Raw genomic sequence first — 20,569 nt, 5'->3', positions numbered from 1 at the left:
TCCTTTAATTAATATCTACGGAATCTTGCATAGAATACAGATAATTCCGTGTTGTTCCCTCTAAATTTCTATTTGACTTTCTAAATTCAGTTTTCTAGTGTAACAGAGGTCATGAGCCATTAAGAGATTCTTGGAGGATGAATATACACTTACTATCTTTTAGGTGTTACACTCAATTATGACAATGAAATGCTTTATCTATGATTTTAATAGTATTAATTGGACAATATCTGATCAGTATTAGATACTGAACTAATAAGTTACATATGGAATATTTTTGTTTGTATTGTTATGAAAGATATTTGATCCAAACTTTAATAATGTCAATAGTTTAGAGTCAGTAATTTTATTGTACTGGTAAAGGGGTAGTGAGATAGTAAGTTAAGGGGATCAGTCAATATTTCAGGATTTTTTCAATGAACATTGTTAATATAATATTGTTAAGTATCGTTGATCACAAGGTAAATCGACCAATTCACCTGTGAATCCATATGAATTATTCATTCCAATCCGTTCGTGTTTGACAATGCAATGCATAACAGGTTACCTATTGAATTATAGAAACTTATGTAAAGCTATTTTGATTAGTTACAACGTTCAAAATAATCAGAAATATTATTAACAAAATTCACTTTTAACTATTAATTATCGGAGTTCGTTCGAACACTACAAGATTTTAAATATTTCACTGATTTTTCATTTCTTTCAGAGGAAAACAGATACAGCGAAAGATTGTGGGTGTAAAACGTACTGAGTGAAATTAGGATACGTTGTAAGGAATGATGAAGGGAAAGAGGGTCGAGTTCAAAGAGTTATAATAGATTATCTATTGAATTATAGAAACTTATAATTATACGCAAGGCTTTAATTTAAATGTTCAAAATAATTAGAAATCTTACTATTATCAAAATTACTACTTGATTGTTAACCAGTTAAGCGTGTTTGACGACTATATCCGTCATAAAGATGTGGCAGAATTTTATGTCATGACAACTATATCCGTCATGCGTAAAATTTTGTTACAATTTGATATTTAAATTGTAATTTTGGCGAAAACTAAATTATATTCGTAAATTGTAATATGTTTAAAATGTTTGGAGGTCAACATGAAATGAAATAAGCTAACTCGTCATCGCTTGGATATCGCGACACACACTGGTGCGTGCTTTACAAAAAGATCGCCACAGTTAACTGGTTAATTACCGGGACTCGTTCGAGCATTAGACATTTATTTAATTTTATTTCATCGTCTAAAAATTACGTATAACAAACATGTGCAAACAAGTACCCTTAAGCAAATCTCATCGAATCAAGCCGCTGGAATTAAATCGATAGAGAAATCCTCTTCGTTGTTTGCATAATATTGTTATCGCCATTCGATTTCCTCTCTCATTATACCGTCGCTGTTTTCAGCTGTGCCGGCGGTCGATGTCATCGATCGTTATCGATAAAACGGCAATGCAGTTGATTGCAGAAACAAGGCTCTGGTTTTCGACGAAATTCACCGAAATTTTGTGCTTTTATCGGAAAGCCGTCGTTTTAATCAGAGCCTCCCCTGCCCCGGCTGAAAATCGCTGACGAAGCAAATGAAAGCTTCGTTGTTCCCATGATATCCGGAAAATTGGCATGTCCTCCACCCTTTTCTCCCTCACCCTCACTTCCCCTCCCCCCTCCTCACGGCTACAAGGCTTTTCAATTTCGTTCATAAATCCGTAATGGAATAGCCATTACACGTTCTGCCGTTTGGAATGAACCATGCCGCGTAACAATACCGGCGATAAAAAAAAAGGATTTGTCTGCATCGAAAAAGTGTGAACCTTTGTCATCCTTTCTATCGTTCCTCTCCGTTATTGTTCGTAAACGAATATTACTTTTTTCGAATAGTCTTTAATCGGTTAACTTTCTTTTGAGCATTTTGGTCGATCAGAAAACTCGTTAGTACATTGAATAGTAGTATGTATCAATAATGAGGACACCTAATGTTTCCTTGCTTATACGCTTATGACGAAAGTAGGGCAATTCCATGTAAACAAGCATGTGTTTTTGGGTCAGTGTCAGACGATAATCTTTCAAAGATTAGCAATAGAATTATAAATGCATAAATACTTTTTGGGTAAATATTTAGAATAAGGGAACCACCTACGATTTCGATCACCTTGAAATATCTTATGAAGGTCAACACTTTATATCTAAAATATTTCACATTGTAGACGTTTTATTGTTTGACGAATTACATTCTTTTAATACAAATAATTCAACAATTCGTCTTGTTTTGTGGTAAAATTTCATTTTAGAGAATTAATATTTATTGTACGTTGTTATAAGTAGTCGTACACTGTTCGCGAAATACAAGAAATGTCAAGTACATTGATAACTTTAGACATTGAGTCAGTGACTTTAGTAAGAAACATACACAAGATTTAAGTATACAGACATGCACACCAGGCAGTCTACTGAACGTAAAATGCCATCGACTTATGTACCTTAAAATATTTAACTGTTTTGTCAAATGTCTTGAAAACTAACAGAGTCTGACTATTATATGTATAGCAAAAAGTCGTTCAGAATGATGACCTTGACAACATATTTCAAGGTGACCGAAATCGGAGGGCCCCTTATTCTAAATATTTACCCTTTTTTGGTCTTCAAATTTTTCTATTTCTTGTATTATTCTGAAGGAAGGTATTGTTAAAAATTTATGATGTAGTTTCTTGAAAAATTCCAGAGTTCTAAAGTTCTAGTCCCGAAATTTCAAACTTTCAAAGTTCAGAAACCTTGCAAGTCTTTTACAACTTTAAAGTTTTAAAAGTGTAAAATTGTAAAATTTGTAAATCTCGAAGAATTGAGATCAAGTTAAAAAATTTAACAAAACATAAATTCGGAAGCTGAAAATTGCAATTCCAAAGTTTTATATTTTGAAGGCTTCAAATTACCAAAATTGTAAAATTCCAAAGGTCAAAGCTTACATAGAATTTCAGTTCAAAAATTCTAAAGTTCTTAATTCACTGTATGTTAAAATTGTGAAGTCTCAAAATTTTACACTTTTAAGGCTTCAAACTTCTAAATTGGCAAGTTTACAAGATTTGAAAATTTTAAAGTTTCAAAGTTTCGAAGTACTAAAGCTCAAAAATTCTAACATTCTAATATTCTGCATTTCCAAAGCACCAAACACCGAAAATTGTAAATTTCCAAATCCTAATAATTTAAAAATTTGAAAATTCCAAAGCGCTAAAGTGCTAAAGCTCAAAAATTCTAAAATCCTAATATTCTACATTTTCAAAGAGCCAAACTCTTAAAATTATAAATATCTAAAGCTTAAAAGTCCTAAAATTTCAAATTACTAAAATTCTAATATTCTAAAGTTCCTAATTTTCTGACTACCCAAGATTCTACATCCCAAAATCTCAAAGTCCAAAATTTCAAAATTGAGAAATTAAAAAATTTCGCAATCCCAAAAATTTAAAAGTTCCACAATTTCAAAACTTCAAAGTCCAAAAATTCCACAATACCTGTAAAAACCCCGCTTCTCCATATCACGTCAATAGTTTCAAAATACAAAAATGTATCATCTCTTAATCTCATACAGATTTTTGGTACATGTAGGTCACAGACCAGAAATTTACCATTCGACGGTCAAGCTATGGGAATATTCTGTCTACGAAAGAGAGTAACTTTCTGGGCAACTTTCAATTAATTTATCTAGGTGTAGCGATCGATGGCTGCGGTGCAAAAGACTTGCAAAAAATAAGGGGTTTAACGCCACTTATCCGCGAAGTTGTTCGCCGCACGAAAGCCATGCTTTTAGGCATCGCCGACTGCAATTGCAGCGACTGCATCTGGTACTGCAGTGGCCGCATACCGCGTGCATTATTCAGAGAAGCAGCCGGTGCACCACGGATGTGACGTAATTTTCTGGTTTCTGCGCTTCACAACACGGGGTGGACATTGTCCGGCGGCTGTGCTTGCACCGGGGAGGCCCCGAGCTTCACGATTTATTCCGCGAGAAAAGAATTTTTCACCCCCGCTGTTTACGTTTCCTGCGGTCACGCCTTATTTAATTTCTACACGGTTGCCTGACCATTAAAGACCATTCGTGGCGAACCGTATTGTCACCGTGTCCTTTTTTTTTCGCCGAAATTCGTACCCTATTTCGCGCCTGGAAAAAGGGAACGGACGCGGAAAGACCGAGGCAAGTCAACACGTTTCGCAGCTTTTAACTGTTGTAATATTTCCTCGAATTAATCTTATGATTTATTTGACCATGTAAATTATAATTGGACTTAACATTAAATTTACCAAACCGGTCAAATGACCGCTCTACAAGTTTCTTATTATAAGGTACACATTTTGTTAAAGTACATTCCATAAAATCAGCATTGATTTTCATCAAGATAAAGAATAAATGTGTGTACCAGTTTATGTATCGTCGTTTGTTTATTTATTTTTTAACTTCCTTTTTATTTTTAAATTAAGTACACACTATATGTCGGTAGGTTTAGTGTTAAAGTCCTAATTGACGAGTACAAAAAAATTCGATAAGATTTAGCATGGTTGAAACGTGAGTGCGTCACGTGTGGGAAACGATATTTGTAGGGCAAGGGGTTAAGTGTGACAAAATGTAGGTTCAAGGTTTTTTGCATGTATGGTAAATGAAAATGTGAGAAATAAATTGGGGAAGGTGTATCTGAAAGCAAGGCGTATGGACTTACTTCATTGCGGGGAAAATTCATAATAATTTACAGTTTCTGATTTTTGCAGTGATTTTCCGAATTAATTAAGTACTTAATAGAAGATTTGTCGAATTATATTTTGGAGTTTTCTCTACATGTTTGGTAAATGTAAACGTGAGAAAAAAATAAAGGAAATAAGTTGTAGAATATTTATTTGATGAAACCGACACACGTTAACATTCACTGTAGGGCAAGTCTATATTTTGTCGTTTTTAATTTTCGTAACTGTTTTTCGATTTAATTGTTTCACAAAAAATATTCTGGAATATAGTTTGGATTTCTCTGTGTATGTACGGTGAATGAAAATATAAGAAAATGTAAAGAAAATTAATTTGGGATGGTTTATGTCCTATAAAAGATCATTATAGAAACATCTACATGTAATAATAATTTTGTTAAAATTGAACTCGAATGAGGTGCTTTCCCCGTAATGTCTCATCAGAATTAATATAAACAAACGCACGAACAGTTTGAATGTACACAGCCGTGTATAAACAATATAAGTAATTTATGTACGCATAAATTATGTCACGTACAGCATCAATTATTTAAGTAAATTTAAACGATGCAAACGTGTATAAAGTTGTCTAAATAATTTCAGAAACGAACTAGTATCATAAACACTAGATTTACGAAACTCGCCAAAACGACGAATCTTAGATTAGTTGTTTTCAAAAATTAAGAAGCTTTTGTCAAAATACTAATTTTTATTGAGACAAAGAATTTTTGCATAAGCTAGTTTACATGTTATCATTCATTTATTCTACCACTATAGTTTGAATTGATAAGTAACTTGTCACCAAATATTGGTAAATCAAGTATAATCTACCCTAAAGTATAGTATAGGTATAACAGTGTAATAATGATTGAACATTATTCGAAAACCTTTTCACTAACTTTGTAACATTTCTATTTATTTTTCTTCAAACTGTTTCGAATTTCAAAATTGGGATATTTGGAGATGTAAACATCCAGGGACTTTCAAGTTGAGAGATTTCGGGATTTGAGGGTTTGATAAATTATTCACAATTTATTTATTTTTGTAACTTTGTTTCAAATTAAGTATGTGTGTCATCAATTGTCCAGAAACATTGTATAAGCTAGTTTATCAATTATCCATTATTTATTTACTTTTATAATTTAGTTTCGATATAAACATGTGTGGTATTAAACGTCCAGATACATTGTAAAAACTAATTTACGAATTCATTATTTATTTACTTTTATAATTTAGTTTCGATTTAAATAAGAGCGGTCACTAAATGCCCGTAAATCTAGGGTTAATTTTTTTCGTTAAAACAGATTCTTGAGAGTAGAGGGGAGAGGAGGCGGAAGCAGCGCCATCTATTTCCGGAATAATCCTACATCGAGCACTACACTGTAATTGATTGTTGCGGTGTAAAACGTTGGCCCGATAACTGATGATATACCGAAAAACGGTCAAGCGGCATTTCAGAATGTCGATAAACATGTCCAGCCTGTTACCACGGCCAATCCTGCACATTCCTCGCGTGTATTCGCGCGACGAGGGGTTGCTTTAGACAGGGATGGCAATATCGGAAACGACAAAAACAAACAGAGAGAGCGAAAGAGACACCGAGATCCACCCCCTCCCCTCTCGCAAAAAAAAAGAAACAAGAACGAGAGAGATGGAAAACAGAAAAAAAAATAGCACGAGGGTAGCCACCCTCTCAATTAACCGAATTGATTTTCCACTGTAGATTCACAACCGCCCCGCGGAATGAAATGAATTCTCGTGTGCAATCCACGCTCGATTTTACAATCGTTCTCTTTTTTTGTTTTGTTTTATTTTTAATTCGAAAACTCGACAGTCGTTTTAATAAATCATGATAGGTGAAATATAAAAGGAGGTTTCAGAGAGAACAACACATTTCGAGGTCCATTTTTTATTTCGCGTATCGTTGAGCTTGCACGGTACGCTGCCGCGTATTTATGGGGGAATTTATGAGACTCTATTAAATATACAAACGGAACCGCCGTGGGATACTACGATTTTGGGAAACGATTTTTGAGAGGTTGCTTTACAAATTAATTGATCGCGATGGATATCTGCGTAGCGAACGGTTTAGGTTGAAATATTGATTTTAGATTTTGGTTAAAATACTGCGCTTTTGCAGAAATTGGAATGGGGGTTGAAATGATTTATGGGGATGCAAAAGTGTCTGTATTAAACTATCACGTTACTAAATCAAATTTTAAATTGTCATGTTTTAAATTTTTATGATTATAAATATGAGATTTCTGTATATTTGAAATTTTTAAGTTACAAGTAAATTTCGAAACTTTTTATGTTTAAATATTTGTAAATTTATAAATTTTTAAATTCATTATTATATCTTGAAATTTCTGAACTACTAATTAATATTTTCTATGTTTCCAAATTTATATTCTTTTAAATTAGTTACTTTTAGGTTTTCAAGTTTCTACATTGTTGTTTTAAAATTTGACAGTTTTGAAACTTAAATTTTAATGATTCAAAAAATTTGATGATTTCAGATCTTTCACTTTTCAGATTTATACGTTTTAAAATTTGATACATTTAGATTTATAAATTTCAAAAATTTCCATGTCTTAAAATGTAATACTTTGAAATTTTAACATTTTTAAATTTCTACTTTTTAAAGTTTAATAACTCTAAATTAAGTTCTTGAATTTTCTTAAACCATATTACTGAATTTTTAAATTTCAGAATTTATAAATCCGTCACATGAAAATATTCAAGTATTTAAATAGTAAATATTTCAATATTTTTTAAATTTGCAAATTTTTAATTGAAATTGTTGGAAACATCTTCTTTTCAAAATATAAAATGATCAAACCATAAATTTCTATTTCTCCAAATATTTAAATTCATATCTGAAGGCATATTTTCTGTTTTAAATATCAAACCCTTTAAATTAAAAATTGCAATAAAAATTTCAGTAACCCATTTGCTACCGCAATTCCCGAGCAGGGATTTGAATATATGTATTTTTTCGTCATTTGCAACAAGATTATACTGAATAAAATATGTATTCGTTAAACACGTTCTGGTTTTTAAAATTATTATTTGCTTCAATATTACCTTATAAAAGTGACATGTACATTTAAAATTCATGCGGTAAATTTAAAGTAAAAATTTGGCATATAATGCTTAAACACTAAAACTATCAAAAAGGTCAAATGATCGGTTCATAAATTTATTATAATTATAGTAATTTGTCAAAATGAAAACATTGTACTGATTCTCGAAATAAAGAATTACTGTGTTAATTTATGTTTTGTCGTTTCCTCTATTTTTCATTATTAATTTTAAATAAAGTGTGTGCTAGTGGATTTATGCAATTTGCACAAGATCAATCATTCACTTTCCGCGAAATTTGCTATCAATATTTGTCTATCAGTTTCATAATGTTGACTCGTGAGCAAAATAGTTATTTTTTATATTGAAAGCTACTTTCGAAAATGCTCACTTCACACGCAGACTTCACGGCGAGTGAATATTTGAAACTGTTGGATAATGAATACTATGATGAAGTTCCATGTAACACTTATTATATTTACTAATACAACTATGAATATTTTAAAGTATAAGTTTGTGAATTTTATCGGACGGCACGTAGAAGATTATTTTAATGTTATTCCTATGCTGATATGTTTGTATCTGAGCTTTCTCGCAAATTTTTCTGTCGACATTAACTTGTTCTTATAGTGGGGGCTTTTTCTAACAACGGTTCTGATTGGTGATTCGAAATTTTCTTGAGTTTGGGGAAATGACATACATTTGGCGGGGACTACCGTTAGCCTCAGGTAAGTTCTCTGGAGCTTCTATGTTTAGGGCGGTTGAGATTGTAAATTTTTTTAACTTTCCTGGGTGTGTAAACCGGTGACCTTTTTTATGATATCTGTAAGGGTAATCAGGTATATTATTGAACTTTTTGACTTTATGATTTTAGAGGATTTCTTCGAAATATGTTTTTCAATTGCCCTACCTGGATGGTTAATTTTTGTTACCTTGAGAGGTCACAGGTCACTTTAACGACTTACAAATTTGTATAATATTTGTTACGCAGTAACACGCCGCCCGCCTTGAACGAGTGCGTTCAATTGAATTTGATTACACTGGAGTTCCTTAAATTCGATACAACTTAAAACTAGTCATACAACATGTTTACTGTGAATATCAAACGGACTTAAGACAAAAACGCTAAGAAAATTGATTTGAATTCTACAGCTATTGAATGAACTATATATATGTATATCTTATCAATTGTTTACTAGCGGAGGAAACTTCTAATTTTACTTTTATAAATGACTTATTAACTAGAATATGCTTATAATTGAATACATTGTGTTTATCTTATCCTATAACACTTTATATGTCACCAACGCATTGTCTGTCGGTGTATCAATTGGTAGCGGCGCAAGTTTGTTTACACAACGTTTATACACTCCACACGGTGTCTTTACAGTTGCTACACGTATTACACTATCTTGCCCTGGATGGACCGCGATGATGCGACCAATGCTCCAATGCATCGGCGGAAAATTGTCCTCTTTGATCGTTACCAGTTTCCCAACTGTAATTTCTGCGCCATTTCCTTGATGCCATTTGCTTCGAGTGCGTAACTCATTTAAATATTCTTTATGCCATCGTTGCCAAAAGTGTTGCTTTATTTTGTGTATATGCTGCCACATTGACAGCCTATTTGTTGTTACATTTCGGAGGTCGGTTTCCGGTATATTTGTAAGAACTCTTCCAATTAAAAAATGTGCGGGAGTCAAGGCTGTGAGGTCATTTGGATCGCAGGAGAGTGGGGTTAAGGGTCTGGAATTTAGAATTGATTCAATCTCAATTACAAATGTATTGAATTGTTCGTATGTGAACATAGTGTCACCAACAGTGCGATATAGATGTTGTTTAAAAGACTTAACCGCTGCCTCCCACAGGCCTCCAAAATGCGGCGATCGAGGAGGAATGAAATGCCAATTAATTTCCTCATTTAATAAACTATTCTTTAATATGGATTGATTTTCTTCTGACAAGAAAAATGCTCTAATCTTTAGAATTTCATTTTTTACCCCAACAAAATTCGTAGCGTTATCTGAATAGATGTGAGAGGGCTTTCCTCTTCGAGCACAAAAACGTCTAATAGCTTCTAAACAAGTTTCAGTCGTTAGATCTGTCACTAGCTCCATGTGAACAGCTCTAGTTGCAAAACAAACGAAAACTGATACGTAACATTTTAATTTTCCCTTATTGCGAAATTTCTTTTCTTTCAGAAAAAACGGACCACAATAATCGATTCCAACGCATTCGAATGGGCGTGACTGAGTGATTCGATTTTTGGGCAAATCACCCATTACATATGTTGGTAGCTTGGGATTTACTTTATAACAACGCACGCATTTCCGAACAATGTGTCGCGTACTATTCTTTCCATCAATTGGCCAATAATTGTTTCTAACCGCGTTTAGCGTACCTTGCACACCTGCGTGCCAATTTTTTATGTGTTGATTTAAAATTATTAGTTTAGTAATGTGGCTGTTTCGCGGTAGTAAAATTGGGTATTTACGGGAGTAATTGATTGCTGCATGTGTTAGTCTTCCTCCTACGCGTATGATACCATCAGTATCTAGACACGGATTTAGACATCGAATTTCACTTTTTGAGTGTACTTCCTTTCCCTGCTTTAATCTTTCAATATCACGCGAAAAATGATTTTGCTGTTCAATTCTAAGAATTTGACGATGCGCGTTTTGTATCTCTTCTACCGAAAACCCACCCTTTACTTTGTTATCTATTTTCCTATTCTTAATAGTTCTTTGACAAAATGCTACGAACCGATTTAATTTGTCAATAGACGAGAATCGTTCGAATGTATCATTTGTTTCTACCTGAGCGTTTTGGGTTTTCTTGACAATTGCTTTGTCCTGACCTACATGACCTGAATTTTTGATAGCCATAAGAGCTGTTGTTAATCGTTGCTCAGGAATTTCTATTGGTATTAACTCTTTAATTTTCCATTGACTTTCATCTTGTGACAGCCATGAAGGTCCATACAACCAATGATCATTGTGAAGAAACTCATAAGGAGTTTGACCACGAGAAATGTAATCTGCGGGATTTTCGTCTGTAGCTATATGATACCAATCGTCGATATTACTACCCGCTTGAATATCTACTACCCGATTAGCAACAAATGTTTTTAGTGTATACGGCGCTGATTTTATCCAATGAAGTGTAATTGTTGAATCTGACCATAATTTAATCTTATGAAAACTAATCTGCAGCGCTTCAGAAACAGTCTTTACTAATTTTGTTAGAAGCTGCGCTGCGCACAATTCTAGCCGAGGAACTGTTATTGTTTTTAGTGGGGCGACTCGAGATTTTGCACATATTAATTGTACTGAACACTTTTTAACTTTATTAACGCACCGTAAATATACACATGCACCATATGCTTGCTCACTGGCGTCACAGAATCCATGTAATTGGTATTCAATGGCGTCAGCTAATGTGATTTGTCGTTTTACTTTGAATTTATTTAGAATTGGTAATTCATTTTTAAATGTTGTCCATTTTGTATGCAATAATTGTGGTACCGACTCGTCCCAGTTTAGATTAGCCTTCCACAATTCTTGCATCATGATTTTTGCTACAATAATGATTGGCCCTATTAATCCCAACGGATCAAATAATTGAGCGATTTGAGACAAGATAGAGCGTTTCGTAAGGCGTTCATTATTATTAAACGGTTTAATGCTATATACTATAATATCCTCGATTGAATCCCAATGTACTCCTAATAACTTTTTAGTTTCATTATTTAAACAAATATTTTGCTTTTGATCTTTATTTTTTGATTCTATAACTAATTCATGCTTATTCGAGGCCCATTTATGAAATTCAAATCCACCGCATTTTAATAAACTAATTAGCTGATCCTTTAATTCTAATGCCTTTTCAATAGAATCTGTCCCGGTAAGCAGATCGTCGACATAACAATCATTTTTTAAACTACTATATGCTAATGGGAAATTTTTACCTTCGTCTTCTGCTAATCTTTGCAATGTTCTAGTCGCTAAAAATGGCGCTGATGCCGTGCCCTGCGTTACTGTTGTTAATTTATATACACGAAGAGCATCATGTTCATTATCTCTCCATAAAATTTTTTGATACACTGCATCATAATTATTGACGTTAACCTGACGATACATTTTTTGTAAATCAGCCGTGAGTACAACATTATGCAATCTAAATTTCATTATAGTCAAAACTAATTCCCTTTGAACTGTGGGACCAACCCTTAACGTGTCATTGAGTGAAACGTTTGTTGTACTCTTGGCGGATGCATCAAATACGACTCTAACTTTTGTTGATAAATTTGCTTCCCTGATCACAGCATGATGTGGTATATAATAACCTTCACCATTAACGTTGCAATTTGTAATTTCTTTCATGTGCCCAAGCTCATGATATTCCCGTAAAAACTTTGAATATTCGTTTTTCAAAACCTTATCTTTTGCTAATTTTCGTTCTAGTGAGTAAAACCTACGAAGGGCCATGTTATATGAATTTCCTAGCGTATCTTTCCGCTCATTGAATGGCAAACGTACGATGTATCTTCCATCCGAACCACGAATTGTCGAATCATTATATAATTTTTCGCAAGCTAATTCTTCAGTTGATAAATGTTTTTTATTTGGTATTTCTTCAACCTCCCAAAATTTCATTAATTGTTTATCTAACGAAGTAATTACATGACATGACTTAGGTGCCGCGAAATTTTCGGATTTGCCTACCTCGCCAGCGACAATCCAGCCGAGCAAGGTTTTTTGTAGTACTGCATCCGTGTTATTAGATAATTTGATTTGACCATTGCTAAGTAGCTTGTAAAACAGTGTGGTTCCGATTAACGCGTCGATTTCTGCTGGTTTGTTGAATTCCGGGTCTGCTAATTGTATGTTATGAGGGATTGTAAGAGCCCCCTTATTTACCTGCCGCGACGGAAGTATTCCTGTAATTGTGGGAAGCGCTACAAATTCTACCTGCGACTCAAAATTATTTATCCGTGACTTTATTGTCGTCTTTACTTTATATTCTGCCCGTGTAGTTAATTGACCAAGTCCTGCGAACGGCAAATTAATTTTTTGTTTAATCAATTTAAGATTATCTGCTAATTTTTCTGAAATGAAATTGCATTGGGAGCACCCGTCTAATAATACACGACATTCGTGTGCCCTGTTGTACTGATCTAAAATGTAAACTCGTGCTGTCCCTAACAAAACTTCCGAGTCATATGTAATCGCGTAACTCTTTTTTACTGATTCTGTAGAAACAGATGAAGTTGATTGCTGATTACTAGGAGATTGTTGCTCTACGTTATTACGCTGTGTATTATGAACCTCAAAATGTAATAAAGTATTATGTCGTCGACTGCATTTTTTGCAACCAGGCGCAAGACATTTACTTGTATTATGATTATTTCTTAGACAATTTATGCATAACCTTTTATTTCTGGCCGCGTTACTTCGTTCGTGCGGACTTAGCTGCATGAACTCTTGGCATGCATAGATACCATGATCTCCCTGACAAAATGCGCACTCATATCGCGGTTGTGCGCTTACATACGCTTGTCCGCGAGCTCCTAATGGTTTTCCTATTCGATTTATGATTCGATTGCTACCTATTGAATTGCTATATTTAGGTTTTATGTTAATACATTCCTCGATATCATCACCCCGTTCTTGTTTATTTAAAAACGCAATTAATTCGGTAAATTTTGGCATCTGATTATTTTCAAGAGTACGTTCCCAAGTTCGTCGCGTTGCTTTATCGAGTTTCTGAATTATGATATACACTAAGATTGCATCCCAACTATCTACCGGTACCTGAAGGGCCTTCAATGCATTAACATGCATCAACGCTTTTTCTTTTAACGTTCGCAAACTAATCGGTGAATCTTTATTTATTTCTGTCAATTCTAGTAACATTTTGATGTGTGTTTGTATGATTTGCCGTGGTTTATCGCATCGTTGTTTTAACATTTCCCAAGCTACAAAATAGTTTTCTTCAGACGCGTTTAATGGATCGATTATTGTAGCTACACTACCACGAAGTGAATTTTTCAGTAAATAAAATTTCTGTACTGCAGGAATCTGAGTATCATTATGAACAAGTGACTGAAATGTGTCATGAAAACTGTGCCATTCGATAGGATTACCATCAAATGGACGAATTTCAATCTTAGGTAATAACGTATTTTGTTGGACAATGACTTTTGAATTATTCGCGTTCGCGTTCGCGGTCGCCTGAGTGCTGGTAGTCGCTGATGTACTACCAATAGGATCTAGTTCTCGAATTCGTTGGCTTATTAAATCCGAACATTCAAAATATATTTCATCAAACTGTTCTCGTTCAAGATCCTGATCTGCTTCTAATTTAGCTTCTTCGGCAAGCTCTTCAATTTCGAATTGTATGTTGGTAAATGCTTGATAATACTCTTCTAATTTTTGCTTACGCGTTTCTAATGCATCGCTACTGATCAATGCGTGTTCCTGAATATGCTTAATTAAACGTGATATGTTTGCTTTATTAACTCCGCGAGCTTTGATTAATGATTTTATTTTTACTGCAGCCATTGTAAATTGAACTAACAAGAATTTGTAACTGAGATCAAATCAATGGAGATATTAAGGAAATTTAAAATAAGGAAATGGAAGATTCTTCGACTCACGTACGACCTCGTAGATGTTCTTTGATGAGATGATTTTGGAACGGCTGTAATCCAAACGGGATTGCAGCGCTGCTAGACCCTCGATGATTCACAGAAGGATGTTTGCTGATTTATTTCTTTGCGTGGATGTTGTCCAAATGGGATGTTATCCACCAAGATGCCTCCAAACGGGATGACTCCAAAACGTGATGCTTCCAAATAGGATGATTCGATCGGGATGACTCCAAACGGGATGTCTCCAAACAAGATGATTCCAACCGGGATGTCTCCAAACGGGATGACTCCAACTGGGATGTTGAGTAACTGGCACGTCCGATGATTCCGCTCAATGGGATGCTTTTGTTTTTAACTTGATGTTTGATGTTACACTTGTATAGTTCACTATCCGGCTCGAAGGACCATATGTTGACTCGTGAGCAAAATAGTTATTTTTTATATTGAAAGCTACTTTCGAAAATGCTCACTTCACACGCAGACTTCACGGCGAGTGAATATTTGAAACTGTTGGATAATGAATACTATGATGAAGTTCCATGTAACACTTATTATATTTACTAATACAACTATGAATATTTTAAAGTATAAGTTTGTGAATTTTATCGGACGGCACGTAGAAGATTATTTTAATGTTATTCCTATGCTGATATGTTTGTATCTGAGCTTTCTCGCAAATTTTTCTGTCGACATTAACTTGTTCTTATAGTGGGGGCTTTTTCTAACAACGGTTCTGATTGGTGATTCGAAATTTTCTTGAGTTTGGGGAAATGACATACATTTGGCGGGGACTACCGTTAGCCTCAGGTAAGTTCTCTGGAGCTTCTATGTTTAGGGCGGTTGAGATTGTAAATTTTTTTAACTTTCCTGGGTGTGTAAACCGGTGACCTTTTTTATGATATCTGTAAGGGTAATCAGGTATATTATTGAACTTTTTGACTTTATGATTTTAGAGGATTTCTTCGAAATATGTTTTTCAATTGCCCTACCTGGATGGTTAATTTTTGTTACCTTGAGAGGTCACAGGTCACTTTAACGACTTACAAATTTGTATAATATTTGTTACGCAGTAACACATAATATCTATTGTCCAAAAACTCGCGTGTCAAATATTGCATATCTACTTTAAAGCACTTCGAACGTCACAGTTTCTAACACCAATTAATTTTCCTTCCTTCCAGTTTCGTGGTTTTCATTTGACTGTTAAAATGAAAAATAAACTGGCCCAGTGTAGTGTGCTATGCAACGCGTTAACATTGATTAACTGCGTACAAACACGCTCGGATTGCTTAATTTACACGTTCGTTTTGTTCTCTTTTTATTTCCGTTGCCGGACTATTGACCGTGCTTCGTATAAACAACGCACACATCCGAGCGCAGCTTCGTTCTCTCTCCTCTCCGCTCTCTGTGTATCGGCTCTCATCGTCGAATGCAGCCTGCTGTGATTTATTAACAGCCGTGCAATTGTTCCCAAATCGCTTTAATAATTCAGCTGTTGATTAAACGGGCCGGGTTCATTTTTACGCGTGATTTATTCGGCTACAAACCATCCAGCGTCGCTCTTGATCGAACGAATTCTCTCTGCTAACGATTAATTCTTGCTCCATTCGAATCGACCGGTATAAATTAAAAAAAAAATATATTAAAAATCAGATGAATGGAGGAATTTTGTGAATAGTCGGTTTTTTACCAAAAATTTTGTACCGTTATTCTTCATCCTTTGAACAATTACGTTCAAAATTTGGGTTGTTGGAACTTTTAGGATGAGAGGGTGATTGGGGTTACCTATCAATTAAGTTTACTTTTATGGAGAATTTATGGGCAGTATTAAGTAATGACAGTACTTGATTTTTATTTATTTAGTTGTAGTTAATATTTAATTTGGTTGATTGATATTTTCAATATGTTTAATGATCCGTTATCAATTATCGATTACATATTGCTTTTCAATTGATATAGCAATCAAGTCAAATTTAAACCCATTCGACATGTAAAATTATCTAGAATTATTTGGTTGTATAAGTATTGAATAATATTTAATTTGATTCATGACTGACAATTATAATCAATATGTTTGTACATCAGTTATCAATTATCAATTATGTATTGCTTTCCAGTTGACGTATAACTGCAATCAAGTTAGATTTAAACAAATTTAACATCTAAGACCATGTCGAATTATTAGGTTGTTTCAGTGTTGAACAATATTTAATTTAATTAACTACCGATAATTATAATTAACATGCTTAATCATCAATTATCAAGTATCGATTACATATTGCTTTTCAATCGACGTATAATTACTATTATATCGAAATTAAGCAAATTTGACATCGGAGACCATACAGTATTATTAAGTGGTATCAGTGTTAGGTAGTATTTAATTGGACAAATGATTAACGATTGTAACTGAAATATTTAATTAATTATCAGCCGGTGGTTAACGATTTAACATTGTACCTCAATCGATATACTTGCAATGGTGTTAGATTTCAGGAAATTTGACACAAAAGTACCATAAAATGGTACATGTGACATTAATTTAAAGATCATGGTTCAACGAGAAAAAATATTATATAAACAATAGCATATGTTTACGTATATACGACAACTACTTGCAATCTGCAAGTAAATTATTTTCTAGAGACATTTATACTTTGGGGGTTTATTCGCAATTTCTGACGTTAGAACGTTTATGCAATTTCAAGTAGGCTGCAGTTATCAGTTTCTTTTAGATATCTATAGATGTAAAGGTAAACGACAAAAAGAAGGAAAAAAATACGGAAAATATGAAATTATAAGATAACCAAAGGAAACTGGAAGTAAACAGATACTTACCACTTTGAGTTTTGCTTGAATTTCACGCAGTTTTCGCCTGGCGAGTACTTGTATGTGTGAAGAGACTTGTTTTCGCGTTCTCGTTTTGCCTGTTCTCAATTTGATATAACGGGCGATCAACTCGTTACGTCCTGTAACAACGAACATACAAAATTCAATTATATCATAAATTCAAATTCAGTTATATAATAAACTCAGATTCAAATATACATAAATATTTAAATTAATTTAAATTTAAAATTTGAATAAAAAATTCGAATTCCATTATATGTATAATAAATACAAGGGATTTGTCCTATAAATACACCAATAATAATAATAATAAATATAAGTATTCCACGTTAATATTTGACAGAATAAAATAACGTAAAAGTATCCTAAAATAACAATAATTTTCTATCAATTTAAGGTTCAAGTTCAATGAAAAATTACATTAATATCTTCTAATACAAAATGGATGCCGCAGTCACCATTTCAAATTTAAAAAACTTTTCTGAACATTGGACAAAACTTTCATATTTTTTAATTTTCCTAAACAACCACTTACATTATTTAATAATTAAGTTAAGTGAATAATATTATTAAAATTAATAATATTACTAAAGCGTAGATATTTTACGCCTCACATAAACATTCCATTTAAATCATCTTCAATTTTTAGAATTTTCAAAATGTTTCGTGCAAAAATTGATAAAACTATTAATAATAATCTTGTTAACTAAATTATTATACAAAAGAAGAGAGTGGATTTCATTTAATAATTGCATATGATGCAGTGACGATTACACGAGTCTGATAACGAGCAATCGGAAATTTAAAGAGGGCAGAAGAGATCGCGAGAAGGGTGAGAAACGAACGTGAACTCGAATTAATCGAGTGCATTCAGTTTTCGAGGGTCGATGAAAACCCACGAGGGTCTTTCGTCGACAATGAGTATGTTCCATTTGCATGCTCGACAGATTTTTACCACCGAATGTCGTTTTCTCTATCTCTTTCCTTCTTTTTTCTCGTCGCTGTTTTTCATAATGGAAATCGATCGATTGAATCGTGCGCCATTTGGCACCCTACTTCTCAATATTCATACATAAATCCTGTTATTGTGGTTTATCGAACCATACAGTACATCGAAAGAATGCATGTTGCACCCTCCACGCGTATGTCTACGATTAAATAACTTTAACCCCTCGTACAAGGTACGTTTTTTTTGCGTGGTATGCAATTTTAATTACACGCATTACACTCTTCTGCAGTATCGCATTAAACACTTATTTAAGAAAGATTTTTCTAGCTTTAAGCAACATAACGAGAGTCTACTACAACTTATGAATTAGTTATATTGCAGTAACCACTCTTGAAATCTTGTTTTGGCTTCAAACTCCTGCAGGAGTCCACATTTTTTCGCAACCTCCATGCATCATGGAGCGGTACAGAATCCCGTGCCTCAAAATACATGGAGACACTATGGTTTCATCGTTGATCAGCTTCTCAAGACTTTTCGAGGGTTTGCTGATGCACAAGTAGCAAGGGAGACGAGGGGTAAACGGTAAACTAGGGAAAGAGAAGGAGGCTGGTGTGACTGGGGAGAAAGCAGGAGGGAGGGTTTACGGAGAACTCTGAAGCATCGGGAGGAAAATATTCGAGATTCCAGGCGAACCGCGTGATGACTCAATTTCGCAAAGACCGTTAAATAGCCCGCTATGAACCACGCGCCACTACTGCTTGCGTTCCTTCTCCGTTTTTGAAGGTCGAACATTCTTCGAACGGGAGCTGCAGCCGTCAGACTTGCATCTTGCAAAGGGACTACACCGTCTTTGCAACCCCGATTCAATTCAAACGTTGTATAATCATAAAAGATATCAAAAGAAATCACTTTGCAAAACCATAATGCGCAACTCTTCAAAATATGGGAGAAATAAACGTTTGAACCTGTATCTTGTAAGGAGACCACTCGATTGCAACACCGATTCAATTTAAACGTTGCATAATAATAAAGGACATCAAAAGAAATCATTTTGCAAAATTATAGTGCGCAACTCTCCAAAATACACGAGAAATTAACGTCTAAAATTGTATCATGCAACAGGACTATACGACTTTTGCAACACCGATTTCATTCCAACATTCTACAATCATAGAACATATCAAATGAAATCATTTTGCAAAATTGTATCGCGCAACTTTCTAAAATAAGGCAGAAATTAAATGTATATCTTGTAAAGGGACCACGGGATTTCATTTCACGTCGATTTCATTTAAACACTGTGCAATTGCACGTCAACTTACCACGCACGCACGGTACCGCAAGAAAGTTTTTCAAAAGGTCTAATTAATTAAATAATGTAAACGATATCGGTGGATATAATGGAAAGTTATTGGTCCACCTTGTATTGTAAATGTATGGTTTCCGGAAGGAAAATTATAGTTAAGGCGTACACAAAGAGTGGAAGAGAGAGAGGAGAGAGAGAAAGAGAGAGTAGAACGCATGACGTGACAAGCAATCAACGTAAATCACTTGGCTGATGCTCAATTTAACAAGAAGGGTCATTATGATCGCGATTCGCCAAGTAACGAGCATGAACAACGCTTTCTATGTCTATTTCCTCCATTTCTCGTTGTTTGCTAGCAGACATTCACTGGGAATATTAATAAAAAGCATGGTTTATTGTATGAAGACCTGTTGCGATGAAACGTATGTTTCGTCTGTATCGAAACAATTTGTGAGAATCTTGTTGTAGGATGATTCAGGAGAGTGAATCAAGCTTTGCGAATACAAGTCGGTTTGGAAGTTTCGGGAACAATCGTGATACTGGCGAAGTTAGGAACATGCGTAAATATCTGTTGGCACAGTATGAAGTAACTAAACTGACGGGAAAATAGTATTACGTGCATTGTTACGCCATATATTTAATAAACTGAGAGTAATAACTTGTATAGAATGAGATGTGCATTTAAAGCAAATGACTTTATTACGTATTTCAATTTTGAATGGAGAATTTACATGAAATAAATGTTTGCTTAATAAGAGAGATTTAAAAGTTTTGAAAAGTTTGAAGTTCAAAATTAAATTATTTTTAAATAATTTTCAAATTTTCACTTTCAAATTTGTAATTTCTCAAATTTTTAAATCTTCGTATTTCGAAATTTCGAAATTTTTAAATCCTTAAACCCTCAAATTCAAAAATTCTCACAAAATTTCCAAATTCTCAATTTTTTAACTTCTCAAAGTCTGAAAGTTCTAAATTCAAAAATTTCATAATTTTTAAATTA

General features: G+C 33.9%; 2 protein-coding genes across 7 annotated transcripts in view; both read right to left on the bottom strand.

Annotated features, from left to right (window-relative positions):
- scalloped (TEA domain transcription factor 1 homolog scalloped) overlaps positions 1-20,569 on the bottom strand; it is a 261,075-nt gene that overhangs the window by 14,254 nt on the left and 226,252 nt on the right. For all 6 annotated transcript variants that reach the window (XM_012292845.2, XM_076540117.1, XM_076540115.1 and 3 more), the window contains one exon: positions 17,303-17,433. In XM_012292845.2, the coding sequence (XP_012148235.1) occupies positions 17,303-17,433 (131 nt within the window). The remainder of the gene's footprint in view (positions 1-17,302; positions 17,434-20,569) is intronic.
- LOC105664283 (uncharacterized) lies at positions 7,779-17,291 on the bottom strand. The gene is made up of 2 exons (XM_076540101.1): positions 15,454-17,291; positions 7,779-15,366 (listed from the first exon to the last, which is right to left on the bottom strand). The coding sequence occupies exon 2, from the start codon at positions 14,373-14,375 to the stop codon at positions 9,096-9,098; it is 5,280 nt and encodes a 1,759-aa protein (XP_076396216.1). The 5' UTR covers positions 14,376-15,366; positions 15,454-17,291; the 3' UTR covers positions 7,779-9,095.

This window comes from Megachile rotundata, chromosome 15 (genome assembly GCF_050947335.1).
Source record: "Megachile rotundata isolate GNS110a chromosome 15, iyMegRotu1, whole genome shotgun sequence".
Classification (NCBI taxonomy): domain Eukaryota; kingdom Metazoa; phylum Arthropoda; class Insecta; order Hymenoptera; family Megachilidae; genus Megachile; species Megachile rotundata.
Note: the sequence above shows the minus strand (reverse complement) of the source record. Positions and strands in the feature narration are given on the sequence as shown.